The following is a 20,877-nucleotide window of genomic DNA, read 5'->3' on the forward strand; positions in this document are numbered from 1 at the left end:
TATATCAATTTTGATGAGACATTAGTCTTATGTATTTTTATGTGTTTTTCTACACTTCATTATATTCAATATAATTCTCATTTCTGCCTTTTGTTGGATTTACACTATATCTTTTTAAAAATTCTTGATTTGGACCTGTAGGACATAAAATGTCCAGTGAAGTTTTAATATGTAAGTTTGCAGCTAACTTATTTCCTTTAAATACTTCTTCATTAAATAAATACCACAGTTTGAACAAGAATTTTCTTACCCTTTCATACAAAAAAACTAGTTATCAAAACAAATAGTGACTTGTCTTTTAGGTTTTCAAAATTTTAAAGTTTCTGAAAGTAGTTTTCCATATATTATAAATTTGATAGATGATAAACCTTATCTGTCTTATTACAAAATAGCCTATATTGTGATGTTGACGCAAAATGAACGCAATATCCTATATTGTGATGTTACCTTTGTGGAGAGGATTTCTGGGTTGGGAGAAGACTTGTTTTTTATTTTATTTTCTCAGCTGTTGATACGGAATAAAGACTATGTCTGGGACAGTTCAGTTCAGTTTGTGTTTACTAGTTTAGATGCACTAAATCCTCACGAGGCCCTCACTGTGGGATTACACAAAGACCTTCCTGTAGGTGTCTGCACACACAGAGTTTTAAGGTAATTACCCAGTTCGTTCACATCTCTATGTACTCTCTACATGGCCAGTCTGAATGAGAATTCACATTACCAGGGCACAGAAGATAACCAGCCTTTCTTCACTTTAATAAAGAAAAGCTTATTCTCATCAGCTTATTTCTCTGATAAGGAGAAACTTTCTCTCACTTGAGAATAGGCAATGCTAAACTGACACCCAACAAAATGGCATTTCTTTTTCTATTCCCCATTCACCCAGGAGGCCAAACTCCACCCTGGGCTCAGTTCCGAGGACTCTCATAGGGACAGGACCTGGGATATGAGGTGTGGTGGGCTAAGGCATATGATACTTTGGGTCACCAACCACTAACTTTTAAAACAAAACAAAACAGGGGCACCTGCGCGGCTCAGTTGTTAAGTGTCTGCCTTCCGCTCAGGTCATGATCCCAGCGTCGTGGGATCGAGTCCCGCGTCGGGCTCCCTGCTCCGAGGAGAGCCCGTTTCTCCCTCTCCTTCTATCTGCCGCTACGCCTACTTGTGCTCTCTCTCTGTAAAGTAAATAAATAAAATCTTAAAAAATAAATAAAACACCAAAAACCTAGTAACTTTTAAAAAATTGTTACACACTGCCTTGTTATAATTTATAGTTGTTGAGACATTTTCAACTGTGAAAAGGAAAGCATCTTATTTTTTTTTTTTAATTTTTAAGTAATCTCTACGCCCAACTTGGCGCTGGAACTCACAACTCTCTGAGACCAAGAGTTGCGCGCTCTACCAAGTGGGCCAGCCAGGCGCCCCCAAAAACGATCTTAGTCTCCAACATAAACGGCCCCCACAACTTTAAACTTTTACCTTAAAACTGTGTGAAACATAATTGAGATAGGCAGGAGGCAAGGAAGCTCCACAGAAGAAGGCACGTTTCCAAACCAGGGAAACAGACCTGCGAGCCGAGAGGCGTGACTCGGGTCCCAGGCCCCGCCCACGTTCCGGCCCCGCCCCGACCAAAGGCTCCACCCCGACCTCGCCCCGCCCCTTACTCTCCCCGCGTAGGCTCCGCCTCTCGCCCCAACCCCCTCGCCGCCCGTTTCTTCACGGCGCGCGTGCGGCTTCCTGAAGCCCGGGAGTGAGCAAAGGTCCCGCTGGGAAGCGTGAGTTTCCGTCTTTCTCGTTTAAACCTGCTCTTTGCAGCCCCCTCTCCTGCACAGACGGGGTGTGGGGGGGTCGCTACGGGCCTTCAGATCCTCGCACCCTCCCCTGCACCCCAAGTAAATGCAGACGTCGCGGGGCGGGGGGCCGAGCGCGCGTCCCTTTGGGTTTAAACTCGCAGCGCTTCCGTGTTGGGTGCACGCAGACGCCGGCTTCCCCGTGCGTGTCCTGCTGGGAGCCGTCTTCGGACCCCGGCGCCCGGCCCGCGCCCTGCAGAGCCCCCTTCCGCGAGGTGGAGCTGTGCCCTTGGCGCCCCGCAGCCCCACAGCCTCGCGGTCTCGGCCCGGCTGGCAGCCCCTGCAGCCCCCTCAGGAGAGAGAGAGGCCGCGTCCTCCCCCGGGTCCTGGGGTTCGGGAGAGCTCAGCCCGCTTCTAGAACAGCGCCCCTCTGAGCAGCTCCTCAGGCCCCTCCCGCCAGGCCCCTCTTGCCCTGACCCCGCAGTGCGGTGGGTGACCTGGGCCTGCCTGGTGACACTTGGTGTTCCTCTGTCCCCGGTTCCCCCCGCCTGGATGGTGCGCTCCTGCGGGAGGCGGGCGTCTCGTTCCCTCCCACACCTACTGCGTGTGTGGTCGAGGGAGATCGGGGCAGAGACTGCGACTGGAGGGAAACGCAGAGGATGGGTGAGGGACTTGCAAAGGGACAGTAGGAGAATAAGCTGAGAAAGCGGGTGGGAAAAAAGAGAGAAGCGAGAGGAAAGCGGGGTCTCCGGGGAGGTGGAGGAGAGCAACGGAGAAGGGCCCTTGTTCAGGGGCAGGACCGGAGGAGCGACAGTGGCGAGGGAATTCAGGTGGAGGGCCGGGGAGAGGACAAAAGAGTGAAAGCCTTGGCCGTCCGAGCCCCGTGTGGCTGAGACAGAGGACACAGGTGACAAGGAAAGCAGAGGGAGAAAGAGACCAGAATGGCAGTATAGCTCCCTGGGGGTGCCAGAGAGTGCGGACCACGGGAGTACAACGGAAAGAAGAGAGGGCGGTAAGGAAGAGCAGGGAAGGAGCCCGGAGGGGAGGAGGAAGAGGGAGAGAGGCATGGAGACTGGGGATCCGCGGAAAGACTGGGGGGAAGTAGAAACTACAGCGGAGAGAAGTTGCAGCGGGGGGCAGGACAGCTGTGAGAGGAGGAATCCAGAGCAGGACAGACAGCAGGACAGGCGAGGGGAGCCGAATGGGCAGAAACCCCTGGGGAATACAGGAGGGAAAAACAGGATCGATGCAGAGGTGGATAGAACGAGACAGGAAGACACACGGCAGCCAGAGCAGGCGGTGGACCTCCATGCAGATGATTCCGAGTCGGCTGGGTATGGATAATTAAGTTGTGGAATACTGGTTTGTGGCTTTAAAGTTTGTTTAAATCGCATGGCTGAGGATGACAATTTCAAAACTCCTGTCTGCGACGCTTATGGGTTTTATATTTATTTGCATCCGAAGATAACTTCCATTTGCAAACCCTGTCCAGTCAGGGGGCAGTGACTTGACGCAAACAGTTGTGGGTCACCCTCTTCTCTTCGCCCGGGCTGGGACTCGGTGGGGGGGGGGAAGAAGTGGGGCAAGCCGTGACTCCCTACACGCTGCCTTTGTAAAGAAACGTTACACTTACTGGGGTTTTTTGTGCGTTTTTTTTTTTTTTTTTGTAATGGATTTACTCCCCCCGCCCCACTTCTCTTTTATTTGATTCGGTATTCTTGTTGGAGCTTGAGATAAATCTCAGTTGCCACTTTTCTTTTTCCCTGTCAATTTATTTATTTATTTATTTATTTATTTTGATTTTTTAAAAAGATTTATTTATTTATTTATTTGAGAGAAAGAATGAGAGAGAGAGACAGAGAGCACATGAGAGGGGGGAGGGTCAGAGGGAGAAGCAGACCCCCCGCTGAGCAGGGAGCCCGATGTGGGACTCGATCCCGGGACTCCAGGATCATGACCTGAGCCGAAGGCAGTCGCTTAACCAACTGAGCCACCCAGGCGCCCTATTTATTTTAATTTGGAGTCAATTAATCAACAAATGGTTTCAGAGGTAAAGTTCAGCGATTTAGATACAGTGCCCGTTACATCATGTGCCCTCCTTAACGTCCATCACCCAGTTACCCCATCCCTCCCCCTCCTCCCCTCCAGCAGCCCTCAGTTTGTTTCCTGTGATTAAGAGTCTTATGGTTTGTCTCCCTCTCTGATTTCATCTTGTTTTATTTTTCATTGTCACTTTTCTATAAATAATTACTAACTTTTTTTTTAAAGATTTTACTTATCTATTTGACAGAGAGAGACAGCGAGAGAGGGAACACAAGCAGGGGGAGTGGGAGAGGGAGAAGCAGGCTTCCCGCGGAGCAGGGAGCCCGATGCGGGGCTCGATCCCAGGACCCTGGGATCATGACCTGAGCCGAAAGCGGACGCTTAATGACTGAGCCACCCAGGCGCCCCAATTATTAACTTCTGAAATAAGCTTTGGTGGCCTCCTATACTCAAGTCACGTTGTTCTTTTCTCAGTATGATAAATATTTTTTTAAGTTTTTATTTTAATCACCCAGTCAGTATGAGATATGCTTAATTTTTTTTTTTACTTTGACACCAGAATTATTTAGATTTTTAAAAATTGCAGATTGTTTGCCTTCTAAATTTGTTTCTGGTTTAGATTGAGCCTGCGTCCTTTCTTCTCTCTCTCTTATTAAAAAATTATTTTACAGTGAGAGGGAGAGGGGGAGAGAGAGCGAGTGAGCACTGAGCACAGAGCCTGACCCGGGGCTCTATACCACAACCCTGAGATCATGACCTCAGCCAAAATCAAAAGTCGGCTGAGCCACCCAGATGCCCCTCTTCTCTGTCTTATATATTAGAAAAAAATTTTGGTAACTACTACATATTCTTAGCTTGTTTCAATGAGTACTTGGTAAGGTTGTCAGTGGTTTTTGGCATTTGAAACCTAGTTTAACTAGCTGCCTAATGCTCTGTCTTCTTCCCTTATGTGATGCCTTAAAACAGTGGGCTGTGAGCTACTAAGTCGATGTCCTCAAGTCCCTTTCGTCTGCTTCTCTGCAAATAGAAGGATGGCTGGATTGACTTGAAACCTTTTTCCAAAAGAGCTCATCTATTTATGATGAAGAAATTTGCTCACAAAGTAAACAAAGGAATCTCCAACAAAACTGAAATTAAAAAAAAACTTGGTCAAAGTTTACTTCGATAGCTGACCCTCTTTTCAGTGTGTTCTGTACCAGTGGTTATGTTTTCGCAATTCTGATTTTTAAATGTTTTATTGTGATTTTTCTGGAAAAGAGGAATTAAATGCTTGGTATCAGTGTGATCAGACTTTCAAAGAAACTTGTCTTTCGCTGGGGCACCTGAAAGAAGGTCTTGGTGCCTTAAGGGGGAAGATGATGGGACACACTGCTTCTGGCCCAGGAGATTCCATTTCAGAATTCAGTACACCTGGTTCTGTTCACTCAGCTCAGACCCTGTCCGAAAGATCTCCCACTCTGGGCCTCAGTGAGCCAACTTGTAACATGGAGATGGGACACTAGGCCAGAAACTGAATCTGAGCAATACTGACTCCTGAAATGATCGGTCAGATTGGGTCTGTATGTGGCACTTCTTGGTGGGTGGAGTTCCCAGTTGTCGTTAAAATTTTAAATGGGTCCCGGTCCTCCAAAACTGAAACACAGAAACACTAGGGTGGAGGCAGAGACGCAGGCTCCGAGTCCTAGACCATCATCGGGTGTCTTTCTCTGCAGCAGGGATAAATCTGTAGGCTGATGATGTCACTCCCTGGCATTGAACCCTCTGCTGGTCTCCCATTGTCATCAGGACAAAGACCACTCACTGTGGCTACGTAGCCCTGTATCATCAGGGCCACTGTCAGGGTCTCCAGCCTCATCCTGGGAACTTACACAGTTCACACAGCTCACTCTGCCCCAGTCACGTTCACCTTGTCTCTGTTCCCAGACACCAACCTTTTGTCACAGGACCTGGTCCCTACTCTTAACCTTTTGTCTCTAAATCATCTCGGCTCTGGCCCTTTCTCCTCCTTCAGGTGTAGGCTCAGAGATGTGTCTCCAGTCTCTCCCGCCCGCCTGTCATCTGAAGTGCCCTCCCGCAGTCAGTCTGCCATGTTACGCGGGTTGACTTGCCTCCATGTCGGTCACCCAGATGAGAAAAGCTCTTCTCCATTGACTGTTTGGAGTCTTTCCTGTTTTCCCTACAGTGGAGGGCGCCCAGACTGGCTGCTGCACCGTCCTTTGGGGTTGTGTTTAGATGCTAGGGCTGTGGGTTGCACTGAGTAGTCCTCAGGGAGACCAAGGAGCTAGGGCAGGTGATGAGGATGGTGCCCATTATTCTGGAAATTTCAACACCAATTGATGTAACCCTCGCATGGCTGCTTATTTTACGGGCTGTACTGAAGCCTAGAAAGCCGTGCAGACCAGGGTCCCCACATGTGTCACCCGCGGTGTCACTGCCCTCTGCCGGCCCCCGGGTCGTCTGCACTGTGCACATCGCCAGGGAGCAGCTGCATCTCAGGCAGGGGCTTTGCCTTCCAGCAGTTGATCTGCTCCGGGTCAAGGATCCGAATTTCCCTTCAGGAAGGGTGGGGACAAGGTCAGGAGCCTGAGGGGGCATAAAATAGACACGCTGAAGAACTAGAGGATCTTGTAATCTGCTGCCAGTGGGGCGAGGCGGAGAGATCTAGGGGCTTCTCTGTCTCTGATGTCCTCACTGAACTCCATCCAGCCAATCTCCATCCAGTTTTTAAACTGACTCCATGTTGTTCCCAGTTGCTCACAAGTGTTCCCAGCAGGGCCAACTTCTTGGTCTCCATACTGAAGGCCCGGTGCCCTTGAGTTTGCCCTTGTGCCCATTACTGCTGTGGTCCCTGTGCCTAGTGGTCCCTGTGCCGTAGTCCAGTTTGCTCGTGTGTGCCTGGAGGAGAGGTCGGAAGATGGGGGGAAATGGAAGTGAGCCTAGAGGGGCCTGCAGGAGTGACGTGGAAGCAAGTGTGGGCCTCTAGATGGCCCAGTGAACGGCATGGGCATGTGTCCCAAGCATGGTTGTGGGGTTGGGAGATGTGTGCAGCCGTTGGAAAGGGGTGTCTCGGTTCTAGCAGGAGCTAGACCTGGAAGTGGGTTTATGGGTAGTTGTGGGGCTGCATGGGTCTGTTTGGAGTGCCATTGTCACAGCACGGGTTCCCAGGGACACAGAAGCTGAGACTGAGATTCGCCTGCTGGGGTTTACTGGGAAACTCGGGATGACAGCTGAGGAGGCGCGAAGCGAGTGGGCTTTGGCAGAGACACGTTACCCGGTGCTGTTGGTAGAGCCAAGGCCTGAGCTGCGACCACAGGGAGAGCTGGCTGCAGCAGGATGGTGCCTTGGTCCTGAGGGGGTGGGTCAGGAGGCGCCCCCCCAGCATCCGCTCCACACAGTGACTTCTTTGGGGTCTTCTGGGCGTCCTTCCTGCACCTCATCATACGTTTTTACTCTTCGGAAGTTACTTGGTCAGCAGGCACAGGTGGCGGTGTCTTAAACAGACACAGAGACACACGTATCACAGACCCTTTTTATTCACTCTTCCATCTGTAGAACAAAACATTCTCCATTAACTGTTTCCCCCTTGTTAAGTATCCTTTTTTTATGTTTTATATTCCATTTCAGAGCACAGTACACGAAACACTCTCTGTCTTCAAACCTGGCTTTCGGTCACCAGTCAGACCCCATCTGGTCAAGCTTTCACAGCCACTGTGCTGCTGAGACTGTCTAGGGACCTCCCTTTTGTCAGTGCAGTGACTGGTTTCCTGTTCTCCCTGCTCCTGTCACCAGCATGTGGCGCAGTTGATTGCTCCCTCTTCCTTGAAAGACCGATTTTCTTTCCCTTCTCTAACGCAGCTTGTGCCCTGAGCTCTGCATCCCGTGTCTGTGTGTCTCTACATCTCTGCTGGGATGTCTAACATTTGGGCCATTTGTCCAAAAATGGTCTTGACCTTTTCTGAAGGTCCTGTACATCTTGATTAAGGGCCATCTTGTACTTCCTGGGACTTAGATACACATCTCAGCATGAACATAAAATATGTAAGAAATTACGTTATTTGCAAGTGTTAATAAGATAAGAAAAAGTTAAATGTTTACTTAAATATGGTTTCTTTTTTTTTTAAAGATTTTACTTATTTATTTATTTGAGAGAGAGAGCACGAGAGGGGGGAGGGTCAGAGGGAGAGGCAGACTCCGCGCCGAGCGGGGAGCCAGATGCGGGACTCCATCCCGGGACTCCAGGATCATGACCTGAGCCGAAGGCAGTTGCCCAACCAACTGAGCCACCCAGGCGCCCTTTTTTAAAATATGGTTTCTTTCTTTCTTTTTTTTTAAAGATTTTATTTATTTACTTATTTGAGAGAGAGAATGAGAGAGAGAGAGTAAATGTTTACTTAAAATGACAGGAAGAATACAGTTTTTAAAATTCTTTAGAAGACCACACCCTTCCCGATCTGCCCTCCTCTCTTGCTGGTCACCCGCCACCCTGCTGCAGCCATGCTGGCCTCTTCCCCTTTCCAGGGCCCAGGCTTGCTCCTGCCTCAGGGCCCTCCCAGGGCCTGTCCCTTTGCCTAGAACTGTCTGGCCCCGCGGAGGCAGGTGGCAAACACCCTCCCTCCCCCAGGTCCTCGACCTGATACCGCCTTCTCAGGGGAACCTCTTGGCACCCCCCACCTCTGCTGCCTGCCCTGCATGTTCCCTTCTGCTCCTTCCCCTTCCAGATCAGGGTCCTGGCGACAGCAGGCTCCAGGGGGAGAGCAGGTGGGAGGTGGCATATCTGTTAGGATGGCTATCAGGAAAAGACAAGAGATAACAAGTGTTGGTGAGCGAGTGGAGAGCTAGGATTTCCAGTACTCTGTGGAATAGTAATGCTGAGAGCGTGAATCCTTGCTGCTGCCTTTTTTTTTTTTAAAGATTTTATTTATTTATTTGACATAGAGACACAGCGAGAGAGGGAACACAAGCAGGGGGAGTGGGAGAGGGAGAAGCAGGCTTCCCGCGGAGCAGGGAGCCCGATGCGGGGCTCGATCCCAGGACCCTGGGACCATGACCTGAGCCAAAGGCAGACGCTTAACAACTGAGCCACCCAGGCACCCCCCTTGCCTTCTTCTTTATCTTAGAGGAAAAGCTTTCTATCTCTCACCATTGAGTATGTTAGCAGTGTGTTTTTCATATACGGCTTTGATTATGTTGGGGTAGTTTACCTCTTCCTGGTTTGTTGAGTGTTTTTATCCTGAAAGGTTGTTGAATTTTGCCATTTTCCTGCATTAATTGAGATATTCAGGGTTTTTTTTTTTTCTTTCCTTCTTTCTGTTAGTACATTCTGTTAGGGTATTGCCTTGATTGATTTTTGTATGTTGAATCATCCTTATCTTGGAGGAATAAATTCCACTTGGTTATGATGGATACCCGTTTTAATGTACTATTGAACTTGGTTTGCTAGTATTTTGTTAAGGATTTTTGATTCAGTATTCATCAGGGATATTCTGTAGTTTTGTTCTTGTATCTCTCTCTGGGGTTCGTATCAGAACCATGCAGACTTTATAGAATGAGTTTGCAATGTTCCATCTTCAATACTTTGGATGACTTTTAGCAGGATATGTGTTAATTTTTCTGTAAATGTTTGGTAGAATTCTTCAGTGAAGCCATCTGGTCCTGGGCTTTTCTTTGTTGGAGATCTTTGATTCTGCCTGCATATCCTCTGTAGGTGTAATTCTGTTCACATTTGTTATTTCTTCATGATTAGGTGATTAGGTCTCAGTAGGTTGTATGTTTCCACAAATTTACCTTTGTCTTCTAGGTTATGTATTGTTGGCATGGAATTGTTCCTAGTACCCTCTTAGAGTCCTTTCTTTCTTTCCTTTTTTTTTTTTTTTTAAGATTATTTATTTATTTATTTGACAGAGAGAGAGAATACAAGCAGGGGGAACTGCAGAGGGAGAGGGAGAAGCAGGCTCTCCACTTAGCAGAGAGCCCGATGTGGGGCTCGACCCCAGGACCCTGGGATCACGACCCGAGCCGAAGGCAGACGCTTAACCGACTGAGCCACCCAGGCGCCCCTAGAGCCCTTTCCCTAAAACTGTCTGTGTCATTAGTTGTAATGTCCCCTCTTTCATTTCTTCTTTTTTTTAACCTTTATTTCAGAGAGAAAGAGAGCATGGGGAGCGGAGGGGTAGAAGGAGGGGGAGACAGATTCTTAAGCAGACTCCACGCTGAGCGTGGAGTCCCATGTGGGCTCAATTTTACCACCCTGAGATCAGGACCTGAGCCAAAACCAAGAGTCAGACACTTAAATGACTGTGCCACCCAGGTGCCTCTTTTTCTTTTTTTTTTTTTAAATTGGTCTAGCTAAGGGCTTGTCAGTTTGTTAATCTTTTCAAAAAACCAACTCTTGGTTTGTCGATTTTTATATTTTTATCCTCTTTAATTTACCTCTGCTGTAATCTTTCTTCCTTCTGCTAAATTGGGTTCAGATTGTTCTTATTTTTCTGCTTCCTTGAGGTGTAAAATAAGATTTCTGATTTGTGATCTTTCCTCTTGTTTCATGTGAATAGTCACCATATAGATGCTCCTCTCAGTGCGGCTTTCACCACCACCAAAATGTGGTATTTTCATTTTCATCTGACGCTTTAAAAATTCCTTGTGGTTTCTTCCTTGACCCGTTGCTTAAGAATGAATTGTTTTAATTTCCACATTTGATTCCTTTTTGCTATTTGTTTCTAGTTTCAGTTCACTATGGTTAGAGAAGATGCTTTTTATGTTTTCGGTCTTCCTAAATTTGTTAAGATTTGTTTTGTGGCATGACATGAGGTCTGTCATGGAGAATGTTTCATGTGTGCTTTAGAAGACCATGTTCTGCTGTTGTTGGGTGGAGTGTTCTGTCTGGTAGGTGCATTTGGTAATAGTGCTGTTTAGGTCCTCTGTTTCCTTCTAGATCTTCTGAAACTGGGTATTGAAGTCTACTGTTACTTACTTCATATATTTGAGCGTTCTAATGATACACGCCTATGTGTTTCTAATTGTTCCATCTTCCTGGTGAATTGACCCTCTTATTATAATGTCTTTTGTCTCTTGTGACAGCTGTTGTCTCATAGTCTGTTTTGTCTGATATAATATAGCCACCCCTGCTCTCTTTAGGATCCCACTTGCATGGAATATCTTTGTTCCTCTTTCATTTTTAGCCTATTTCTGTCCTCAGATCTGTGAATTTCAACAGTTCCGGGTCTTTGACTCACCGTTTTCTCCTCCTTCAGCCTCTTGCTCTGATCCCTGCTCGGGCATGCGGTAGGGTGGTGAATGGCAGGAGCCCTGGCTAGCCTCTTTCCTCCACCGTAATTTCAGAGGAAATGCATACAGCGTTTCTGACTGAGTCATGACATTTGGTTAAATGTTCTTGCTTAATAATAGTTTTTTTTCCCCAATTTCCTTTTTGTCATTTTTTCAAGTATCTATTACTGTGATACGATTTTTTAATCTTAATCTGTTCAGTTAGTATATAACACCGATAACTTTTCTAATCTTGAACTATTGCTTTATTAGTGGAATAAACAAACTGGCTTTTGTTAATGCTTACACACCTACATTTAAATGGATAAAATTATGTTTCTACTTTTGAATTCAGGTATTTTATAGAGACTGGAGTTAAAGTAGCCTATGTTTTTTTCATGTTTGTACCATCTTTTTCCTAGCCTACTATACAGTCATATTGACAAACCGAATTAAGTACAGTTTATACATTTTCATTTTCCCAAACATACTGAAATACATGTGAATGAAAATAATGAAGAAAATCATTCAAAATTATGTTGAGAAAACTGTTCTCATTTTGGTTAATTTGTATTGTTTATATGTGTGTGTACAAGTGCATGGATGTGAAAGTCCGTAGTTTTTATAAAAGACATCATTTCGTAAATAAATTTCATATTTTTTAGCAGTAGAAGTTATATCTTAAATATATTCCATGGCCTTCAGTTCTTTCTACAGTGTCAGGCTAATGATTTAAATAGTAGAATAGTAGTAAGAATAGTAATGTTTAGGGGCGCCTGGGTGGCTCAGTTGGTTGAGCGTCTGCCTTCGGCTCAGGTCATGATCCCAGGGAATCAAGCCCTGCATCAGGCTCCCTGCTCAGTGGGGAGTCTGTTTCTACCTCTCCCTCTGTCTGCCACTCCCCCTGCTTGTGCTCGCTCGCTCTCTCTGTCAAATAAATAAGTAAAATCTGTAAAAAAAAAAAAAAAAAAAAAAACAACTTCCAAGTTATTGCCATTGTTATCCTCATCATGGTTTTTAGATTCTGACTTCTCTTTAAAGCCTCTGTCAGTTTTGTCATCTGAAGATAGCTCATTGATATCAGTCAGCATATAGAACATAATATCTAATACTTTGTAGAGATAATGCAGTATTGACTTTTTACGTGTATGCTTCATTTCATGTATTGTCCACAAAAATGAGAAATCCACACTTAATTTGGAGGGTATCATAATCTCTTATGGGAATGCATAAGAAATTAAAATTAGAAACACATAAGTTGCTCAAAATACCATAACATGGATCTGTTGAACCCTCTACCAAATTGATACTTACACTTCTCTCTTCTCATTTTGTGTGAAGAACTTTCCCCATGGCCTTTTGGTGCAATGTGTTTTCATTTTAGGGACAGTTGACCTTCAGGGATGTGGCCATAGAATTCTCTCAGGAGGAGTGGGAGTGCCTGGACCCTGCTCAGCGGGAATTGTACAAGGATGTGATGGTGGAGAACTACAGGAACCTGGTCTCCCTGGGTGAGGAAAATGTCCCTCCAGCAGTGGGGATCTGCCCTTGCATATCTTTGCATTTTCCCTTGTTTGTCTTCTGGGAGCCCCTGCCCTGCTTGACTGAGATTGAAGCCCTGTTGACTCAGAAATGAAAAGCCTCATAATGTGGCATCCTGACTTCTACTTTCCTTTCGTCAGGGGTTCTAGGGTTTAAGAATGTATAAAACCATACGGCAGACTTTTAAAATATCCAGGTTCCTGTTTTCTTCCCCTGTGCTTTTGATTCAGTAGTGTTGGAAGATAGCTATACATTTGCGTGTTAGACTGTTTCCTATGCACTCAGGAGGCAAGCAGTGGAGGAATTTGTGATATATTTGTTCCAGATCCATCTGTGATATCCTCTGTCCTCAACTGAACAAAGAACTGGGATTCTGGAAAAGCCATAGCACATCATGTTCGTGTTCTTTTCTTCGTATAAGCAGGAATTTCTGTTTCTGACCTGAATATCATGTCCTTTTGGAGGAAGGGAAAGAGCCTAGACTGTGGAGGGCAAAGAGCAAATAGCGTAAAACCAAACGGGTGGGAATGTGTGACAGGTGGGAACACAGGGAAGAGCTCAGAAGGGCAGAGAGGAAGCTGCACCATTAGTAGTGTTTGAGAAACTCTGCAGTGGTAGAGTTCTTTGGGAAAACAAAGGCTTCTTTCTTGTGAGCTCTCGGAGGGGATTTTTCTCCTGGTTCAGATATCACTCAGTCTTCAGGTGAGTCACTTGGGTGGCACAGTTGGTTAAGCATCCGACTCTTGAGTTTAGCTCCGGTCATGATCTCACACTTGTGAGACTGACCCCCATGTGGAGCTCCACGCTCAGCGGGGAGTCTGCTTGTGATTCTCCCTCTCCCGTTGCCCCTCCCCCAGCTCACTCTCTCGCACATGCTCTCACTCAAAATAAATAAATAAAATCTTTTTAAAAATACAGATCAGTGCTGTTAGATGGTATGGAATATTGCATGTTTTATAGTACACTCAAAAGTTACTTTTGTTTAATAAGAGATATCAACTTTGTCATGTTTCTTATGAGATATCCCTTTGCATTATATTCTGTATGTTTTCATTTTGCAGTTCTCAACAATTTTGTCTCTGATCTTAGTTAATAAATTTTCAAAGAATACACTCTGAGCTACATATATTTGGGGCCAATGAACTGGATAACTAGAGGGCACTGCATAGATAGGAAATTGCTCTATTGCTTGGCTGTTACATAACTATAGGCAGGAAATCATAATTGTGACTTCTGACGTCTTTCTCCAATTCTTCTATAATGTATTTTTCTGACCTAATATTTTAGAAGTCAGTGACCCCAACATATTTTCCAGTTTTCATATTGTGTGCTCTTTCTAGAATAGAAATCTTTCTTTTATTTTTATTTCATTTTATTATTTTAGAGACCGAGAACATGTGAGTGGTGGGAGGGGCAGAGGGAGAGGGAGAGATTCACAAGCAGACTTCTCACTGAGTGTGGAGCCTGGCACAGGACTCGATCCCACAACCTGAGATCATGACCTGAGCTGAAACCAAGAGTTGGACGCTTAACCAACTGAGCCACCCAGGTGCCCTGCTTTCTTTTATTCTTGAGGGGAAATGTTTAGAGCTCCACAGAGTATAATTTTCTATAACATGGTTACTTATTATTTATTGCTGATTTTATCAAGGGTTACTAGAATTGTGATTTACAGATGTTTTATGCAATATAACTGACATGCACCACTTGTTAATGTTTTAAAATGCCTATATTTCATAGGTACAGATAATTTCATAACAGGTATTTATAAAATTTCATTTTGTAAACATTGTTTTATTAAATTTTTCATTTTCCGGGGTGCCTGGGTGGCTCAGTCAGTTAAGTATCTGCCTTCAGGTCAGGTCATGATCTCAGGGTCCTGGGACTGAGCCCGTCATCAGGCTCTCTGCTTAGTGGGGAGTCTCCTCCCTTTCACTCTACGTCTGTTTTTCTCTCAAATAAAATCTTTAAAAAAATAAATTCTTCATTTTCTCAATGCCATATTTGTTTTGCAATTCTTGATTGCCATTTATTTACATTATTCATCAGATAAACTTGTTTTGGATTACTTACCGTTGTAATAGATTATCTGTTCTTCAGCATTTATTCTTATACAAGTATACGGAAAATTATATTACAAAATTTTTTTCTCAGTTATGAGACATATATTTACTGCCAGTTGGTACATGCTTTGGGATCATGGTGGGAAAATACCCTATCTTACAACAAGTGTTGGTGAGGATGTGGAGAAAAAGGAACTCTTGCACTGTTGGGAATGCAATCTGGTGCAGCCACTGTGGAAGAGGGTTTGGAGGTTCCTCAAAAAGTTAAAAATAGAACTACGAAGATCCAGCAATTGCACTACTGGATATTTACCCCAAAATTACAAAAACACTAATTCAAAGGGATACATACACCCCTATGTTGATAGCAGCATTATTTACAGTAGCCACATTATGGCAGCGGCTCACATGTCCATCAATAGAAGAATGGATAAAGAAGACATGGCATATATATACAGTGGAGTACCAGTCAGCCATAAAAAACTGAAATCTTGCCATTTGCGACAACATGGATGGAGCTGGAGAGTATAATGCTAAGTGAAATAAGTCTGTCAGAGAAAGACAAATATCATATGATTTCACTCATATGTGGAATTTAAGAAACAAGGCAAACAAGCAAAGGGGGACAAAAGAGGGAAGGAGACAACCAAAGAAACAGACTCTTAACTGTAGAGAACAAACTGATGGTTACCAGAGGGGAGTTGGGTGGGGGGGTGGGTTAAATAGATGATTAAAGAGCGCACTTGTGATGAGCACGGCGCACTTGTGATGAGCACGGCGCACTTGTGATGAGCACGGGTTGTTGTAGGAAGTGTTGAATCATTATGTTGTACGCCAGAAACTAATGTAACACTGTGTGTTAACTATACCGGGATTAAAAAAGAAAGAAAAATGCCCTTTCTTTGAGAGCTAAAAATTTTGTACAGCACGAGTGTTTTTGTCATTGAGTGTTTGAAACTAGGCTATCCTAAAATTACTTTGTCTTACAGATGAGTACTCTTTCTTCAGTTAAAAAAAAAAAAAAATCCTCTTCCTTTAGTGTTCCTAAAATTTTGCACATCATGGGAAGTTTTATAACTGTGTTCAGTATAAGTATTACTTTTGTTGTCATACTGTGTTTTCACACAATGTTTATTTGTGAACTATAATTAATAGGATACCTGTGGCTCTTTATATCTTATAGATGTCTCTTACACATGTGATCAAGAAATTACAACCAAAGGAGAACAGTAATACAGGAGAAGTATTCCAAACAGTGATGTTGGAAAGGCATGAAGGCCTTGAAATCAAAGATTTTTACCTCAGGGAAATCCAGGAAAATATGCACGACTTTGAGTGGCAGTGGAGAGATAATGAAATAAATTACAAAGAAATGTCTGTAACCCATAAACAGTCTCACTGATAGAAGAGATCAGCATGGTAAAAGTGATGCAGGAAATAGGCTTGGATTAAGTTTTGGGATAAACTACACATGTTTCAAACTGAAGGGAAAACTTGTGAAAGTAATCAAGTTGAGAAGTCCATCAACAATGGTTCCTTAGTTTCACCACTTCAGAGAATTCCTCCTACGGTCCAAACCAACATTGCTAGTAAATGTGGGAGTGATTTTATTCACCCTTTGACACTGACGCAAGAGCAGAAAGCACAAAGGGAAAAACCTTACAAATGTCATGATTGTGGCAAAACCTTTAATCAGGGCTCACACCTCACTAGACATCAGATAATTCATACAAGAGAGGAACCATATAAATGTAATGTATGTGGGAAAGTCTTCAGTCAAAATTCAAACCTTGCAAGTCATCAGAGAATCCATACCAGAGAAAAACCTTACAAATGTAACGAATGTGGCAAAGCCTTTAGTCAAAATTCACACCTTGCAAATCACCGGAGAGAAACCTTACAAATGTAATGAGTGTTGGAAAGCCTTTAGTGTGCACTCAAGCCTAACGAACCGTCAGGTAATTCATACTGGAGAGAAACCTTACCAATGTAATGAATGTTGCAAGGCTTTTTGCCAAAGTTCGAAGCTTGTAAAACATCACAGAATACATAGTGGAGAGAAACCACACAAATGTAATGTGTGTGGTAAAGCTTTTGTCCAAAGTTCAAGCCTGGTTGACCATCAGAAAAGTCATACTGGCGAGAAACCAAACAAATGTAATGTGTGCAGCAAAGCTTTTATTGTGCTTTCAAACCTAATAAGCCATCAGATAATCTGTATTGGAGAAAAGCCTTATAAATGTAATGAATGTGGCAAGGCTTTTATCAAGCGTTCACACCTTAGGCATCATGAGAGAACTCATACTGGAGAGAAACCATACAAATGTATTGAATGTGGCAAGGCAATGATCTGACATCAGGATTCACCAAAGAATTCATGCTGGAGAGAAACCTTACAAATGTAATGAGTGTGGCAAATCTTTCAGTGTCCATGCAAGCCTAAGTAAACATCAGGTAATCCATACAGGTGAGAGACCTTACAAATGTAATGAGTGTGGCAAGGCTTTTAGCAGGGGTTCACACCTTAGGCTTCACGAGAAAATTCATACTGGAGAAAAGCCATACAAATGTATTGAATGTGGCAAGGCTTTTAGACAATGGTCTGACCTCAGGATTCACCAAAGAATTCATGCTGGAGAGAAACCTTACAAATGCCACGAGTGTGGCAAAGCCTTTACTCGAGGGTCACACCTCACCAGTCATCAGATAATCCATACTGGAGAGAACCTTACAAATGTACTGAACATGGCAAGGCTTTTAGGTATTGCCTTAAACTCCGGTTTCACCAAATAGCTCACATTTACAAGTGTAACAAATGTGGCAGAGTTTTAAATTAGTACTCTTCACTGGATGTGATTAAATATCCAGTAGAGAAACCACACAAAGGTAATGTGTATGGCAAGGATTTTACCCAAAGATCAAAAATTGGGGAACGTACTAGAGCAATACCTTATAAATGCAATGAGCGTGGCAAAGCCCTTACCTTGAGTTCCAAGTATTTTTCAACAACAGAGTCCATGTTGAAGAGAAACCATGTAAATGTGGCAGAGCTGTTATCTGGGCCTCACAATGACATCAAGACATACATCTTTCAGAGAAACCACACAAAAGTAACGTGTATGCTGTGGCTTTTGCCCCAACATCAAAACTGTGGAACATCAGAGAATTTATATTGGAGAGCCACCTTACAAATGTAAAGAATGTCGTAAGGCTTTCATCAAATGTCCATACCTTTGGAGTAATGAGAGAATTTATGCAGGGGAAACTACACCTATTTAAATACGCCGAATGTGGAAATGCTTTTAAGGAACAGTGTGTTCTTGGGATTCACCAATGAATTCATACTGGGGAGAATTCTTACAAATATGATAAATTTTTTGACCAATTCACAGACCACACATCAGAGAATTCAGGAATAACTCGATATAACTGGAGTAATTAAGTCTTTAGTTCTCTGAGATTAACCTGAGATGTTAGTGCAGAGTAATTATGTCAAAAAATGTTAAAATTCCCATATCATGGGAACAAGGACATGTGTGGAAGTAGCTCATTATTTTCTGTGTATAAGGTATTTATTTACTTGAGTTTTCTTGAAAAGGCTACATTACTATTTATGAGTTTCAGCCTGAAGTTTGAAATCTGTTGATCTTAAGCCTTCCTTATAGGCCTTTCCTGATGGTCTCTGAGGAGGAATCAAGATGAAAGGGTCTGCTTCATTGGGTGTGACTTATATCCATTTCCCTGGAACAAGAAACACAGTCGTCAGATTCACGATTGTGTGAATTTGCACTGGGGAGGGCCAGAGAATAATGCAAACCTCCATATAAGTCATCATGCTTGTTACCTTCAGGGCCCCCTTCTCCAGATGAATTAAAGGGACTGGCCTTTTCATGGGATGACAGTGCTAGTTTGTTTACTAGGGACTGATTATGTGATAGCAACAATGCAGGGGAAGATGGTAATAGCTGTTCTATACTGTCAATGACAAATGGATCTATTATTGACAGATTTCCCTTTTCTTGAAAATTGAAGAGAGCAGTTATCTGAGAAGGCAGTGGAATGGAAAGAACCAGAACAGTATGTGCATGATTCACAGCTAACTCCTGCCATTACATTTTGCTACTGTTTTCTTCAAAATGTATCATAGCTCTCATGTTGTAATTAATAAAGTTTAAATAATTTTTCCCCATAACCCTGACGGAGTCATGTTCTTTTTCCAACAAGTTTACCCCACCTCTGTAGAGTACTTCATACCACACACTGACAATGCACCATTAAGCTCTCAAAGTTGAGGGAATCTATAACAATTTCTCTCCATGATGGAATCAAAGAACAATTTGGGGATTATATACTTACACTTTGCACTTGAGTTATTCTCTACATACTCTGCCCCAGGATATTTATGTGGCAATAATGAAAATGCCTTAACAGTGCAAGTTAAAGACTCTGATCCCCTAAAATCTGCCCCCCATCCATGAATATGCACCATATGATTATATTTCTTCATGTGTTTTGTGCCCAAATAAAACCCATGGTATGCACCTTGATTTAAATAAAGTGAAAGTAGGAACATAGCATGAAAAATTTAGACATAAAATAATTTCAACAATTAGGCTAAAAATCTATTTTGAACTTGGAGCACTCAAATAATTTAGGATGAACAGTATATAATGGGAACCTTTGTTTAATAGATAAACCAGAAATTTCATATATATACCCTCCAACACACCTTTTTGTTAATTTGCACTTGTGGCCGTCCACTGGAACAGGTGGAACCCTCACCAAAGTTGGCTTCCGATATCGAGACTGGTGATGCCGTGCACTAACAGCATATGAGAACATGTGTTACCTAGTGAAGATTTCTAGGGCGGGCACCGAGCTGGTCCAAAAATGACGTGAGGGAACAGGAAATGGTGACTGGTTTGGTGTGTTAAGGTGGTTACTGGGTGGGGCTGGGGGAGGGTACCTGCTGTGGTTTGAACTTCCAGCTGGTATCAAAGGAGGGTTTTTTTTATCAGCTTGCCCATATGGGCAGAATAGAGGTAGTAGTGAGCCTTAAAAGATGTCAGTAGTCAACCGTCAAGAAATGGATACTCTTTAGTAAAACACTGAATATTTACTCTTGAAACTCCTGATTTCTTGGTTGGGAAAGACAAAATTTTCTTCATGCTAATAATTTATTACATTCCCTTTCCTCCTCTACACATAGGTTCCATTTGTATGATGTGGTTGTTGAAAATGCTTATAAAATACTATTTGATAAATTGCCTTAAGATGTTCTCACACTGGTTTAATGCAAGTTGTTTGGAAATGTTTATTAGATAATATTACTAGAAGCAATTTTACCAATGATTTTAAAAGGTCAATTTTGAATTAGGGTCTTAAGCAATATGTTACATGATCCATTTTCAACTGTAGTCAAATTTCTTTTTTTATTTTATTTATTTGACAGCACAAGCAGGGGGAGCAGCAGGTAGAGGGAAAGGGAGAAGCAGGTTCCCCTCTGAGCAAGGAGCCTGATGTGGGGCTCGATCCCAGGACCCTGGGATCACGACCTGAGCTGAAGGCAGACACTTAACCAGCTGAGCCACCCAGGCGCGCCCCCCCCCCCCAATTTTTAATACAATTTTTCCTTCCACACATTGTGACCCAGATTATATGTTTAGTTTACATTTTCCCCCGTTTTACACCAAAGGATACATAAATCAGGGGGTTGTTTTGAGATTTTGTGACATGAAAATGAACATAAGGCAGTGACAGGTAGAAAGTAGTAGGTACAAAATATGAAGAATTCTTTCAGGTCTTATGTGAAGTAACTTGAATGGCCAGATGGTTAACTGAAATCTCTTACTGTGATAGTTGGCTCTAGTCAGGTGCTTGAAAATCAAGTGTGTGGAGGTTAACAAGCACACAGTGAAGTACGTGAAAATCTAATGATGAATAAGGTAGAAAGTCACCGAGATTCCAACTGTAGTTTCTGAAAAGGAGATAATCTGCATTACCAAATGCCTAGGGTCACTCTGACATTTCCCAGGGACTGATATCTGTCTCAGATCCAGAGGACCCTGCGCTGGAACATGGGCTCATATTTCTTATACGTTTTCTTTTTTGAGCAATTATACATGGTACTACTGCATTTTTAGTTTCAGTTGCCAGGTGTAAATTGCTAGTATATA

At 43.5% G+C, this 20,877-nt stretch overlaps 1 protein-coding gene and 1 pseudogene across 2 annotated transcripts in view; both read left to right on the top strand.

Moving 5' to 3' along the window:
- The window catches only part of LOC113935816, a 38,704-nt pseudogene extending 21,107 nt beyond the window's left edge, over nucleotides 1-17,597 (top strand). Inside the window, exon 5 of the transcript XR_004819758.1 lies at nucleotides 16,352-17,597. The product of XR_004819758.1 is annotated as a zinc finger protein 665-like (transcript). The remainder of the gene's footprint in view (nucleotides 1-16,351) is intronic.
- LOC113935820 (zinc finger protein 888-like) lies at nucleotides 7,054-16,177 on the top strand. Its single transcript, XM_035725229.1, has 3 exons — nucleotides 7,054-7,188; nucleotides 12,481-12,607; nucleotides 15,885-16,177. The coding sequence occupies exons 1-3, from the start codon at nucleotides 7,054-7,056 to the stop codon at nucleotides 15,932-15,934; spliced, it is 312 nt and encodes a 103-aa protein (XP_035581122.1). The 3' UTR covers nucleotides 15,935-16,177.
- Nucleotides 17,598-20,877: the final 3,280 nt, after the last annotated feature.

This window comes from Zalophus californianus, chromosome 17 (assembly GCF_009762305.2).
Source record: "Zalophus californianus isolate mZalCal1 chromosome 17, mZalCal1.pri.v2, whole genome shotgun sequence".
Taxonomy (NCBI): Eukaryota; Metazoa; Chordata; class Mammalia; order Carnivora; family Otariidae; genus Zalophus; species Zalophus californianus.